The sequence below is a fragment of the Symsagittifera roscoffensis genome, chromosome 2 (genome assembly GCF_963678635.1).
Source record: "Symsagittifera roscoffensis chromosome 2, txSymRosc1.1, whole genome shotgun sequence".
NCBI lineage: Eukaryota > Metazoa > Xenacoelomorpha > Acoela > Convolutidae > Symsagittifera > Symsagittifera roscoffensis.
In genome coordinates, this window is record NC_087063.1 from 16659212 (window position 1) to 16673381 (window position 14170).

The window sequence follows — 14170 nt, forward strand, 5'->3', positions numbered from 1 at the left end:
AGTTTTGGATTCCGCAACAGCTCAGTTTAACTATGCACTTGTCTTTTTGTTTGTTTATGGGCTCCACAAACTGTTTTGGATTCCGCAAATACGGTTCCAGATTCCGGAAATTTGTCTATTTTTGGAGCAATTTTGAGCGGAACAGCGTTTTAAGTATTTGTTTGTGGAATCCATAACAGCAAAGAAGATCAAAGAAAAATAGCAATGATGTATATTCCGCGACAAATCTAATTTTGGCCTGTTGTGGAACCCGCTTACAATGCACAGAATGCACAGTTTGGCTTCGTAATGCAGTCAACTAAATTGCTTTAGATTTGCTTTTCATTCAAAACTTGAAAAGTTTCTCACTCAAGAAAAATCTCGGATCAACCGTACAATCTACCTCCCCTCCCTAGGTGACATACATTAGAAGGTCTTCCCCAAGACTATGAATTCTGAAAGATAAACCAATATAGAACAGGTATCTCATACAAACGCGCGCATAATGTAACTATTTCATAGTTTTTTAATGCACTGTAACATGATGGGCCATAAATTAGTGAAACAAGATTTTTAGTCATGTTTCGATAAACATTTCTGCTATATAGATTTCTGATATATAAATATTTATGCTCTTCAAAAATAGATTATAAAAAATTCGTATTTTCCCCCCTAAACCGCTTTTGTTAGGCAATTGAACATATAATCGAAAACTCAACTTAGAACAATTATTTTTTAGCGCAGAAAAGTTGCACGTTCTTCATACTTTTTGTTTTCAGGCAAATTTCAAAACGAAAACTCAATTGAAAAGGATAAATTATAAGTTAAATTCTTTAATTATTCTTTCCAAAATGATCCCAGAAACAAGCATGAAAGTCAATTTAATTAACGAAAAATCCAAAGAAACAGACACCAAAATACAAAAACGTGGTTTTAAACCAATTTAAGTTCAAATGGTTTTGATTTTTAAGGCTCAATTTTTTTTATAACAAACTGTTTTTATTTCAGTTTAAAATGAGTTTATAGGTATTTGCTGCCCTATCTGTATAAAATTGATTGCAATACGTTTCTTGTCCAGACGGGTTGATTATAAGTGTGATATTCCCTAAATCCTATCTGAAAACTGAGCTAATATTAAGGTTGAATTAATAGTAAAGTTAATAAATAGATATGGAATAATAGAATTGTTAAGCAGTTATAATTTTTCAATAGTTTACAAAGAGTGATTTAGCTTTAGCACCGCAAAGCTGATGAACATAAAAGACACAAATTGCAGTTGTTTATTTCTTAGCGATCAAACAATCAACTGATTATCAGACAATTCATTTCAAATTTATGTCCTCAAATAGTTGGAATAGGTTCTGGTTTTGGCGGTGGGTCTTCATGGACCGGTGCTGGGTCTGATAAAAAGGTATTCGGGTCACAATTTTTCTTGAGTGATACGGCAAGGAAAAATTGACCTCCCCATACCTCCCATGGATATGATGGTTCGGCTGGCGGTTTGCCCCAAAAGGAAGAGACTCCTAGCAGTTCCGTCCTGTCTTCAGAAGAAGAAATTGCTGGCTGCGCCATGTGATATTCCCTAAATCCTATCTGAAAACTGAACTAATATTAGGTTGAATTAATAGTAAAGTTAATAAGTAGATATAGGAATAATAGAATAGATAAGCAACTATAATCTTTCAATAGTTTAGGAAAAGTGACTTAGCTTTAGCACCGCAAAGCTGATGAACATAATAGACACAATTGGCAGCTGTCTCTTTCATAGCGATCAAACGATCAACATTAAAAGATTATAGGACAATTCATTTCAACCATGTGTCCTAAATCAATTGGTGGTCAACACACTATCACCACATTTCCCCTCTAGGAAAATTTCGTACAACGTATGAAGTTCATTTCACTGTCAGCAAAGTAATCAAAGTGTTTCAAAAGCTTAATCAATGTTCTTACCTTGAATTTGGTCGGGTTTATAAACCGCAAGCAAAGGTCTTTTCAAATTTCTTCTGGGCGATGGTGACGACGTGTTCCCTGACGAAGACGGAACATCCCCCGGCGATATTTGAATTGTCTGAAGCTTCTCCTCGCCTGAGTTCTCTTCCACACTCTTAATTGAATGTTTTAGCGGCCAAAGAATTGAGTCTGCCGCGTACTTCTGCCTGCTGACTTGTTCGAACTATTTGATACTTGTGAGTCTTTGTCTTCGTTTCCACTCTTTTCGTTTCAATTCTTCTCTCGTCTGGATAATTCTGAAGTTTTGGTTTCTTCAGACCTCTGTTCCGCTTCTACTGAAGTGGTTCCGGAGCTGGTTGCTTTCTTCGCCTCCCCTTCCTTGTTTAGTGAAGTCTTCGTCTTCTACACTATTGGAACCGACGATATGGCTCGTGTTTTCTTTTTCTCCACATTGGGTATAGACTATATCGGACAGTTTTCCGCTACATTTTGACTTTTTCTCTGCACATTCTTTGCTACAATTGGCACTGATGATATTGGGCACTTGTTTGTTGTCTGGATTTCTGGCTCAATCACTCTTGGTACTGCCTGTACTTCATTTTCCGGGGAGCTACTCGAAGACAAAGTTAAGTCTATATTCCGCCGCTTGGGATGTTTCGTAGTACATTTGGCGAGGCTTTATATCTGGCTGCTAAATCTGATGGAATTTTCTTGGATATCTTCGTCAATGAAATATACAGTTTTCTTGTCTTTGCTGGTAGTTTATCTAATTTTCGCAAAATGTTCGTCATTATTTTCTTAATCTGAATCTTCTGTCGATGATGATACCGGAGATACATCTGGCCTCGCAGACTATGTACTGGTGGTGTGTTCAGTTTGGTCGAACTGCCTCGATATAGCGTATTCCTGGGCGTGCTTGCGGCTGGTGTCTTTGAACCTAAATCTGAACAATGTACTGATTTGAATTTCGGTTTAGGTGTTTTGTGGTTCTTCCTAATTACTTTCCTTTCATCTGTGATATAGGTGTTGTTAGTAATTCTAATCAATTTTCTCATTAAAGATTTTGAACAATGGCCGGCCGATTTCCTATCCAACATCTTCCGATAAATAACCACTTTCTCCGGATAATGCAGTAGATCGATTTCAAGGTTACTTGTTTTTGGCCCCTGAACTGACATCTCTTGTTCTTCATGTTCTTCATGATATCTTCAGTGTCTAAAGCAAATCTTAGTGTCCCTTCATTGAGATCGCTTCCAAAACTTGCTGCGAGAAGATGGTTCCTGTCTGTCAGTTTCTTCAGCGCTTCTGATCCCTCTTCATGTGTGAGGTGCCTCTTGTGCAGTTTCCAATCATTTTCCATTGTGCCAGATTCTCTAGGGCCCTGATGCTATCTGGTTCTTCAGTTGACTTCTTCAGTTTTGGTGAAAAGTCTCTGCTCACCATTCCCTTCCTGACAACCTTCAGTCTGGTCATTGAATCGGCTGATTCCCGCATTTGTTCTGGCTTCAGCATGTATCTCTCGAGCTTTAGTTGATCTGAATTTAAAGAATATATTAGTTTATCCCTAAAAATAGTTCATTCTGTATTTGGTTTCCGTCCATATTGAAGTTCAAACGGGAACTTCTTTAGGATACTGTGACGTGTTATACGAATGTCTTCTAATATCGATTTGACTGCTGATTGAATATCCTCAAAGTTTGGGTCCAACTGCATAGTGCCTAATTTCTTTTTCAGAGTCTGTATACACCTTTCCATCAATCCGCAACCGGGTTCATATGTGGTTCATCCCCTTAGATTTGCAAGACTCTGCTAGCTTAGCGTTTTTTGATCCAAAATAATGATCTGTTCTTAAAATTTTCGGTATGCTATTTTGGTGTATGTAGTTATTAAGAAATTTAAGTATTTTGTCGCTCCCCGAGTTTCTAATAATCATGTCAGATGAATATTTTGGAAACCAGTCAATTGCAACTTGAATAAAATATTAGTTTTTCTTTTGAATCCAACATGGGCCCGGCGAAGTCCATTTAAAGCTCTTTGTTCGGTCCGGAGAGGTCTGGCAGAAGTTCTGATGAGTTGAAAGATTTGAATGTTTTGAGGTCCTTATCATACGCGGAGCATGATAAGCACGATTGGAATATAACTATGATTTCTCTGTGCCACCAGAGATATTGTGCAGCGTCCACCATGGCTTTCTGAGATGGGTGTGTTCGGTGCAGTCGAGCCTTAACAGTCTTCCTCGGACAAGTAGGAATCGCCACCCTGTTGTCGACGATGATACAGTCGTTGATCACTGATGCATCGTCACAGAAGTTGGCCAAGTAGCAGCCCAGTCGCAGTAACCCCTCTCTATCCTTTGCTAGTATAGGCTTCCTTAGTTGTCCTAATTGACTGTCTTCTGTTGTCAGTTCCGCGACTAGGTCCGCATCTAGGATTTTCCGGAGTATTGTTGTGAAAGACTTTGGTTCTAGTGTGAGAATTGGGATTTTCGGTGTCGTCGAATTTCTGGCCTGGCTTGGGATCATATTGACTCTCACTAATTTCTTCACCATGTTCACCCTGAAGTTCGAGAGTATTTTGGCATAGTTCGTCTTGTTTGTGTTGACTTGTGTCACTCTCTTTCGTTTCGTGTTTAAATTGAGGGTTTCTAATGGTTGTCACGATTCAGCCCTGCTTCTCTCATTGATTTATTTAAGGAAGATCAACTTTTCTCATATGGTTTTTCTGAAAATCAAATTTTTTCAGTTATCTAGTATTGAAGAACTTAAGCTGATGAGCTTTAGATGTAAAATCGGAGACGACGATTTCTTATATTTCTGACTGAATAAAACTTCGCCTCCTCTCATTGGTTGAATTTGGCTCGGACGCCCTCTCGTGGTGATCTGGTTAGATGCGGCAAAGTCGTGAATAAATTACAAATAGTTGATTCCAATTGGTTGAAAATTCCGCCGCATGTAATTGCAATTTGTACAGGAGGGATGTGGATTTGCATAAAGAAATTTAATTGGCCAATTTAAGAATCGCATGACAAGGCGCCCTCTTGCGGATGTTTGTACACTCGCATGTTCGCTTGTGATTGGACGGGACTTGTGCCATCTATATCGATTGTTGCTTCTAAATCGGCGGTTCTATCCCAATGATTTGATTGGTTGAAATTTTTGTATACATTTTTGCCTCCCTCTTCCGGCAATTGGTAACTAATTTTAGTTTTTTTTTCTTAGAATCCCCTTAAAAAAATTTCTATGGGTATAGACTGTTCGTCTTTTGATGAGCATAAATTAACTAAACTATTATGATCTAAAAGGTTTTTTTTTGGTGTTTTTGGTGGCGTATTAGTCGCTCTAAATGCCTCATCCAAATTTTCAATGGCCCTGACTACAAATTGCATATCGTATTTTGAAAGAGGTGGTGCCTCGAACTTAGGACTTCTCGAGAAGTAATCAGCCATTCATATTTTAGCGCCTGCAATGTTGGATGACAAAATTCTGTCTGCCCATCTGGTTAATCTGGACTGGTAGGTCTTATTTCCACAATTTTTTGTCAAAGCTGCAACTGTAGCTTTATGGCCGATTAGAATTTGAAATTGGTTCCCCAGCAAACAGCTTCTGAGAATTTCGCATGACCAAACGACTTCAAGCAGTTCCAGCTCGTTTAAGCTATACTTTTGTTCAGCTGTAATAAGAAACGTTAAAGTGAAGGCAACTAATTGGTACCCTTTTGTCCGGTTCTATCTCTTGCTCCAACGCTGCTCCCAATCCCTTGTGACTGGCATCACATTTAATCCTTCATTGTTTGGATGAGTCATAATAGTAAATTTTGTGCATGTTGGCATTCAGTTCTGATATATTTTGAAAAGCGTTGTTTGCCTCTTCACTCCAAATGAAACTCTATTGGTTGTGTGCTTGTAGTGATGATCGCAGTGGCTCAGTGTACGTTTAAAGATTGGCATTAAACTGGATATATGACTCAGTATACCCATACAAGATCTGAAATGTTTCAGAGATTTTGGTATTTGTAGAGCTATTACTGCTTCTATCTTTGAGTGTTTCGGTCTTTTTCCTGTATCGTCGATCTCGAATTCCAGCCAGATTAGGTTGGTTTTTGAGAATTCGCTTTTACTCAATTTTAAAACGAATGATACTGTGTCTAATCTTGATGAAACTTCGTCGACTATTTCGTTATGGCTGGTAATTGGTCCTTTCGACACTTTTAAGATATCATCTAAGAAACAGAATACTCCTTGTATTCCTTTAATTGTGTTGTCCATCGCCTTCTGAAATTCCTTCCGCATGCCTGATAATCCATAAAAACCGGTTTTAAATCTTCATGATCCCGTAAATTCCAAACATACTATGCTGAAGTTACACTGTTTGCTGACGGATTCATCTACTGGTACTGACTGAATGCATGTTTCAGGTCTAAAGACGTAAACCAAACTGTGCCTTCTGATTTGGACGTGATGATTTGAGCCGCAGAAACTAACATTTCTAATAGACTTGACATTTGAAGTTTATTTCTGTAAATTTGGGACTTCATCGGTTTCGTGTTCATCGCTAACTTCATTGTGCCATCCTTTTTGATATGATGACTACTGGATCTACGAATTGTGCATGTGTATAGCTTTACTATGTCGCCTTCCCTTATTAGGTTTTTGATTTCAGCTCCTATTTTTGCTTGAATATGGATTGGCACCCTTCTGCCCTTTTCCTGAATAGGAAATGGAGGTGACTTAAATAGACTGACCACCATTTGGTTCCCTGGTCATCTAATATTTGAATACGTTTTTGTTTACGTCTATAGGCTTGTTGTTATAATCAATGTACGTTTTGCTTTTCGGGTTCTTATCCAGATATAGGATTATTGCGTTAAGATTTTTTGCTAACAATATTTCTGCCGTACTTTTGTTAACGAAAGAAGCTGGAATCCCAGGGTCGATGATGGCGCTGAACAATGAGCCTCTTGATTTCAGCGTTACTCGGAGGCACTTAATTTTGCCTGTGGCGGAGATAATTTTTTCTGAAATTTTGACTACTTCCGTCAGACTAGAAAACTCAGAGATTCTTAGGACCGAATAATTCTCTTCACTGTCTGAGTCAACAAAATGCGCTCTTCTCGTCCGGCTCCAATTGTTCGGTGATGGCAATTTGCGGGCTGTTAAAGCCTTTAGCGAAATGTCCCTTTTTCCCGCAACATCTGCATATTGCTCCTCTGTCTTGACATTTCGCCTTATGTTCGGGTGTGAATCTTTTTCCACGGAAACAGCATGGTTTTGATTGGGTGTTCGGTTGGTCTTGTTGAGATTTTGATTTGAAATTTCCCTTCCCTAGCGCTCTGTTCATTTTGTTTTGAACATTGTTTTTAGCTTGGACGGACATTAGTGGTTCTTGTTTTACCCGAAATTGATTAGAGAAATTGATAAAGTTCGTCGAGTTGCTTGCTGCAGACGGATTCTGCTTTCGGAGTGTGTTTGCTGTTACGTAGCCTTCTCCTGCAGCAACTTCGATTTGAGGGTGTTATCTATCGTGATTCCTAGTCTAATACAGAGCTCTCTTTGTAGGTCAGAGAACCTCATTTTTGCGATAAATATATCGCGGATGACTTCCTTTTCAATATCCTCGGTCCATCAGCAGTTAGAGGTTTGCCCTGCTAGGCGAAGATAAACTGATTCGAGACCTTCTCTTTCTCTATGTGATGCCTGGCAAATCTGCATCCTTTCAATGATATATATTTTTTCACTACTGAAAAACTGTTCACAAGCGTCGTAGAAAAGTTTGAATTTTGTTAATATGAGATTTATGTGTGCGTGATGTTGCAAAACCTCTTCTTTCCCTCATTTCCTACGGCAAAAAAGAATCTTGATTTTATTCGTGCGTCTGCTTCGTGGTAGTAGACATTTGGACTTATTTTGCGTCCCTTCTTCCGTCTTTCTTCGTTCGCCTGGTTTGTTTTTCTGACGGTTGCTTCGTTCCTTGCGATCCTATTGTCCACTTCCGTTGTCGATTTTTAAGTTGGAATAGGTTCTGGTTTTGCCAGTGGGTCTTCATGAACCGGTGCTGGGTCTGATAAAAAGATAGTCGGGTCACAATTTTTCTTGAGTGATACGGCAAGGAAAAATTGACCTACCCATACCTCCCATGGATATGATGGTTCGGCTGGCGGTTTGCCCCAAAAGGAAGAGACTCCTAGCAGTTCCGTCCCGTCTTCAGAAGAAGAAATTGCTGGCTGCGCCATGTGATATTCCCTAAATCCTATCTGAAAACTGAACTAATAATAAGGTTGAATTAATAGTAAAGTTAATAAGTAGATATAGGAATAATAGAATTGTTAAGCAACTATAATCTTTCACTAGTATAGGAAAAGTGACTTAGCTTTAGCACCGCAAAGCTGATGAAAATAATAGACACAATTTGCAGTTGTTTTTTTCTTAGCGATCAAACAATCAACTGATTATCAGACAATTCATTTCAAACTTATGTCCTCAAACACTTGGTGGTCAACACTCTACCACCAGAATAAATGAGACCAAAAAGGTGACAGTTGCTAGCTATTTGTCAAATTGAGATAACCTAGCTTAGTAGTAAGGCTTGATTGGGAAGGCAGTGTTTGAGCACGATCTCTCACTTGACTTATAGCTTCAGGTCTACCATAGCTTGATCAAAATCGGTCGCAATAGTGGTACCATGCAAAAATTCTAGACGTAAAAATGAGCCTCTCTCAATAAAATATCTCAGTCTGCAATCGTAGTGGAGAAAAGAAAGACACTTTGCTTAGGCAGGCTTAAACATCAGTTATTATTATGTTTAACTTTTTTTAAGCGAAATATTGGAAATAGAAAAACTATAAAAATTGGAACAATTTTGGTCAGAACTAAGAATTATTGTTTTTTTTTCGCCAAAAACTGAGGGATAAGTCAATTGACCTTAGAATTCAAACTCTTTAATTTTGTAAGACAAAAGTTTTGAGATGAGGCAACTATTGGAACCTTGAACAATTCATTGAATTTGTAGACTTCTGATGCCAATTCATGGACCGAAGATGGCCATGAATGTCAGTACTGGAGCACTACCAAGCACACCCTGTGTGCCATACAATCTCCCAGTGCCTTTCAAACCACAGAACTGACGAACTACTTCGAAGAACTGAAGATGTCACGTGTTCACGTCTCCTCACTTGATTCGCCATATGGCTTCTATCATCACGGGGATGGAGTTTATACTATGTACCCTCGTTTTAAAATGACAGCTGTTACGACAGAATCGGGTAAGTGGTGATGCCTGGAATTTTTTTCGAAAATAGTTTTTAAAAATTATTTAAGGAAACAAAAGTAGTAGGTTAGTGTGTAATTTTCCTACCAAGATATGCCATGCATAGATACTTTTTGAACTTAAACTTTTGAGTTTAAATCATTTGTTCGAACCAAATTTTACACGAATATTGAGAGTGAGTAATAGAGAGGACATGAATTTTGCTCCGGCTCCGATATCAGACTGAAAATTTTTAGAGTTTCCCTTCTCAAAATTTGCTCGACCAAATAAGAGGCTGACAACAATTTTTATGCAACAATTTTTTCGTCAAAACCTTCCATCAAAAATTTGGCTATGATTACCTCACTTCATAGTTCGCTGCTTTAATCAATCCTTCTTTTACCTTACCAAAAGAGAAAACTTTTATTTTTTTCAAATTGCTTTGCTTTGATGGGAACATCATGTGCCAGATCGGAACATTGCTTGTGGTCGGAACATTATGTGCTTCTTGCACAGCAACCTGTTATTCTTGTTTTTGAGCCTTTAGTCAGTTCTTTTTTGTTTCAGCGAGTGCTTGTCAGAATGACTTGCTGAACAACATTGAAGATGGAAACATGGGAATAGAATTGATCAATGCGATGGCAAAGTTCGATGAATCCGCTATGATCAGTCTTTATGATTTCGAAGCACGTCAACACTGCTATAGTTACGCGGTGAGCCACTAACACTCAAACTGCAATCAAGATTAGAGGGTTTTTACAGGCAATCTCAATATCTAACCTTATGGCAGCAATCGTTCAATTTTTGAACCAAAAGATGTAAGACTTCGATGTGTATGTTCCATGCCAATCAAAAGATCATTGGTTCGAGCGTTGGCATTTTCACCGTTTTCGTTACCTGAACAGAGCAGAAAAAGCAGAAATGCTCATGTTTTAGTACTATTTCCTTAGAGTGAATATTAAAGAATAATTCAAATAATTTTTCAACCATGCTCGGCTTAAGGAAGGGGCTGAATGTTTGCTTCAGGAACTAGACATCATGACACTCAAAGTGTGCACCTTTGTACAATTTTGTAGCATCCATTTTGACAGTTATGCAGTTTAAGAATTTCGAAAACCTTGTTGAAACTTCACAGGGATTTATACTTTTTTGTGTTACAGAATTCGTTCACCTCATGGAGTCTTCGAGATAACTGTTTGCCTAATGCGGGTCAATCAGTTCAATTCTTATGCCCCCTGAGCCCAATTCCCGACTCAGTTTTCCAATCCGACTTCGATGAAGCGAGAGAGATTTACGATGCTCACTTTGCTCCTAGTTTCAAAACTTACTTCGTCGGCCAATCAGATTTCAAATATGGATTTGTAGTCGTGGATCATGTTGAAAATGTGTTCATGCTATTGCCGAGTCGTATAACGGTGCACGTTGAGGAAACTAAGTTGCAGCAAAGTAAGATAGAATGAATTACCTAGAAGCATATTTTCTTACTGATTCGACTTAACTTGTAAGGCATTCTAAATGTTGTGCTCAACAAATTATGGGATTTATTTGAACTTATAATTGATAAAAAAAACTTCCCGAGTCAAGCAATACACAATATTCCGTTTGAGAGAAAGCAAAGTTATGTAAGCTTTTCAGCATTCAGTAAACAATAAAAAAATAGGAAAAAAAATAAAACGAGACAACTATATTATTAAAATAGGACTCGCAACTCTCAAAATTATAACCAAAGGAAAGGAGGTTATAGGGTTTTGGCAGTGGGGTTATTTTTTGGGGGTATCAAAGGGACTCATGTCAACCATAGCACATTTCGCCACTCGTCCCCAGATTTTGAGGGCGAAATATAAGAGGCGAAATCTGCGAGAGAGCAAAACGAGTCACGAATTAAAAAACGGACGCTTTTTGCTAAATTTCTTGAAATAATTTCTAACGTTTTTTTTCGAGCACGGTGATGAAATATATAAACAACTTTTTCCGATCGCTTTAATTAAATACCTAAAAAACAGCATCAAGTAGCCAATTGAGAGTTACTGTTTGTGGTATTTCGTTCTCTTTCCCTCTGATGTTTAGTAAGTTGCGACAGTCCCTTCAACGTAGTAGACGGGGATGAAACTGCAATTGAGATGCTTCAGTACTTCATCAAAAATATAACCGACAGAGTAGACAACTTCGCCATGAAGGACTTCGCTAATGAGTGGAGGTGTTTCAAATTCAACCAGGTACAATTTGAGTTCACAAGGATAAGATGTTATTTTTTTATCGGAGGATCCCCTACATTATTATACAATACTTGGTTCTTTTTTCGCTGATTAAAAATGCACAATATACGTTGAATATCAAATTATTAATGCGTACTGATAAAAAGCGTTGCAGTCATTTTAAAGTTATAATCAGGATTCAGGAGAGTATTTTCAAAAATGGTTCGAACATTTCGACAACATTTTGTTAGCTCTATCAAACTCACTGCAAAGACCCTATTTTGCGAGTAAATTCTTCTCAAGTTTAGATTATATTGGCGTCAATCGCGTCCTTTGTTAGTTTTTAAAATTAGTCGATCAAAAATGAATGACGTAAACTAGTACCGAAAGGGGACTATTTGGGCGATCAGGGCGTAAAGTTCCTGAAAAGAGAAGGAGCGTCCAAAAACATCAACCGAACGGATTACTGATTTTCAAAAAGTTATATATTAGATTATATATTAGGTTATATTATTAGTTATATATAGTTTTAGTCGAGTAAAGGTATTTTTTGAAAATTTTTAGCGACATTATTGGAATCAAAAAATCAACAATTATCTGCAAATTTTTAACGATTTTTTTCATTTTTCTAGTCATTTTCTACAAAAACTGTTTTCAGTTGCCCTGTTTGACTATGACTGTCAAATATGCTGAATTTCTTTTTTTTTGTTCAGATCTTTTTATCAAACCACACAGAAAAAACAACTAATTTGACAAAAGTGTGTTTTTTAAGACTATGGGGGAATATTCTGAGCTATTTGCACAGTAACCGGCTAATCTTGTAGTTCCGACCACTCGAAAAATGGGAAGGAACTTTGTAGTCGGGTGTGTTTGAGTTTTTTTCTTTTTTTTTGTTTTCTTCGCAAAATCAGCTACCTCAAAAAATCATCGCACTGGGTCGAGTGATATATCATAATAAAGCCTTTTCAGTGGCTTCGAACAACATAAAAAAATTCCAAAAAATTTCTCTAGTTTTGAGAAAAACCGGTATGAAATTTTTCATTTTAGTTCGAATTTCGAGCTAATAAGGGGAGCGTCCAGGCTTAGAATCGCTTAATTATGCGTAATTTAAGCCGTACAAAACTTAATTTTACCAAATAAAATTAATTTTTGAAGTTTTTAGCGCCATTTTGGGAATCAAAAACTTGAAAATTTCAAAAAATTTCAGAAAACAATTTTTAAAAGTTTTTGAGCTTTTCCTAATTTTTTCCTACAATTTTTTTTTCGTTTTTCTTGTCATTTTTCTGGAAAAACTTTTTCCCAATTGGCCTATTTTACTGTGACTGTCGAATATGTCTAAGTTCTGTTTTTATTTAGTCAGATAATTTTATCACACCACAGAAAAGAAAGACACTATTTTGATATTTTTTTTGTGTTTTGTAAGACTATAGTCGGAACATTATATGCTATTTCCACAGTAACCGGCTGTCCTTGTTATTTTAGCAACCGTTCGAATGGTCTGCAATTGAATGCAACTTCAACGAAGGCACAATTCTCTACCACATTTTCTGTCCTTATTCAGTCCAACCTGAAGTTAAGCAGTCTGCGTTGACTTCATATTTCAACGCCATGCCCTTTAATCCCGATACAGACCTGTATGAACTCTTGTATCTGGACGGTTCGGCCGAATTGGGGATGATGAAAGTTCCCAACTTTCAGTTTATGATGTTTCCAATAATGGAATTTGTGCAAATCTCTGGAGATTCCAACCAACTCAACCAAGGTGAATTATGATGAGTCAATATTAATTATAACGCATTAGATATGACTAGAACTTGTTGCCCTTCATTGCCAAAGGGACAAAAAATTGTTTCAAAGTTCAACATTTACAAAATTCAAGCTACCCTGAATTGCCTTGGAAGTATACGAAGTTATGTCAAATCTTTGAGGGCCAGCTAATGGCCTCTTACTTAGATAAAATAAGCAGATTCAATTTCTCGAAAAAAAACTATAATTTTTTTTTTGAAATTAATGAATTGGTTCAACACGATTATATAACTTTTCTAGCTAGTAATAATAGAGAGTAAAATAACCAGCCCGCCGAAGTACAAACCAACCGAAAATGAGCGGAGTATATAGCCAGCCGAAAAGTTACATCATATAAATACATTTGCATAACTTTCGTAACTTAAATAATTTTCACATAAATATTATATTGCACTGTCATATTTTCGGCTGGTTGATACTTCGCCTGGCTTATACTTCGGCTGGCTTATGCTTCGGCTGGTTTATACGCCACCTAATAATTGTAGTTTTTAACTCATAAAAAAGTGTTTGGGTATGGGTTGTTTCAGTTTCCTGCAACGCGCCAACGGGAGTGATCGAAACAGCTGCCGAAGGACTTTCTTTGGTTCATCATCTCAACTTGGATCCCGATTTGACCCCCAATATCACATTCCTCGATATTAGCCAATCATTTGTCTGTTTCAAATATGTCAGCGCAGCCAACCAATGGAATCAAGACACTCAGAACTGCGACGAGTTCAACTCATTTTATCAATTATGTTCAGCTTTTGTTTCTGATGACGTAATCGAAGCTTCCCGACTTTCAATAGAAGAAGTCCGGCGCGATAGAAATGTCTCGATTTTGGGGTATGGAGATGTAGTTGTTGGCGGGATTACCGTTTTGACTTATAAGGGAGGCAGATTGTTCAAGGTTGAACCAGATGGAACGGAATCTTTTCTGACTTTTGCGAAGTATACAACAAGCTCAGTGCCTGGTAACTTTCTTGATTCCCGCTTCAAATCCCTCAATTTTTTTTT

The 14170-nt window shown here is 37.5% G+C and overlaps 1 protein-coding gene across 1 annotated transcript in view; it reads left to right on the forward strand.

The window, feature by feature from the left end:
* The window catches only part of LOC134840091 (uncharacterized), an 82285-nt gene that overhangs the window by 41509 nt on the left and 26606 nt on the right, over window positions 1-14170 (forward strand). The window contains exons 5-10 of the mRNA XM_063855783.1: window positions 8937-9189; window positions 9741-9886; window positions 10334-10619; window positions 11241-11389; window positions 12851-13130; window positions 13702-14127. Of these exons, the coding sequence (XP_063711853.1) occupies window positions 8937-9189; window positions 9741-9886; window positions 10334-10619; window positions 11241-11389; window positions 12851-13130; window positions 13702-14127 (1540 nt within the window). The remainder of the gene's footprint in view (window positions 1-8936; window positions 9190-9740; window positions 9887-10333; window positions 10620-11240; window positions 11390-12850; window positions 13131-13701; window positions 14128-14170) is intronic.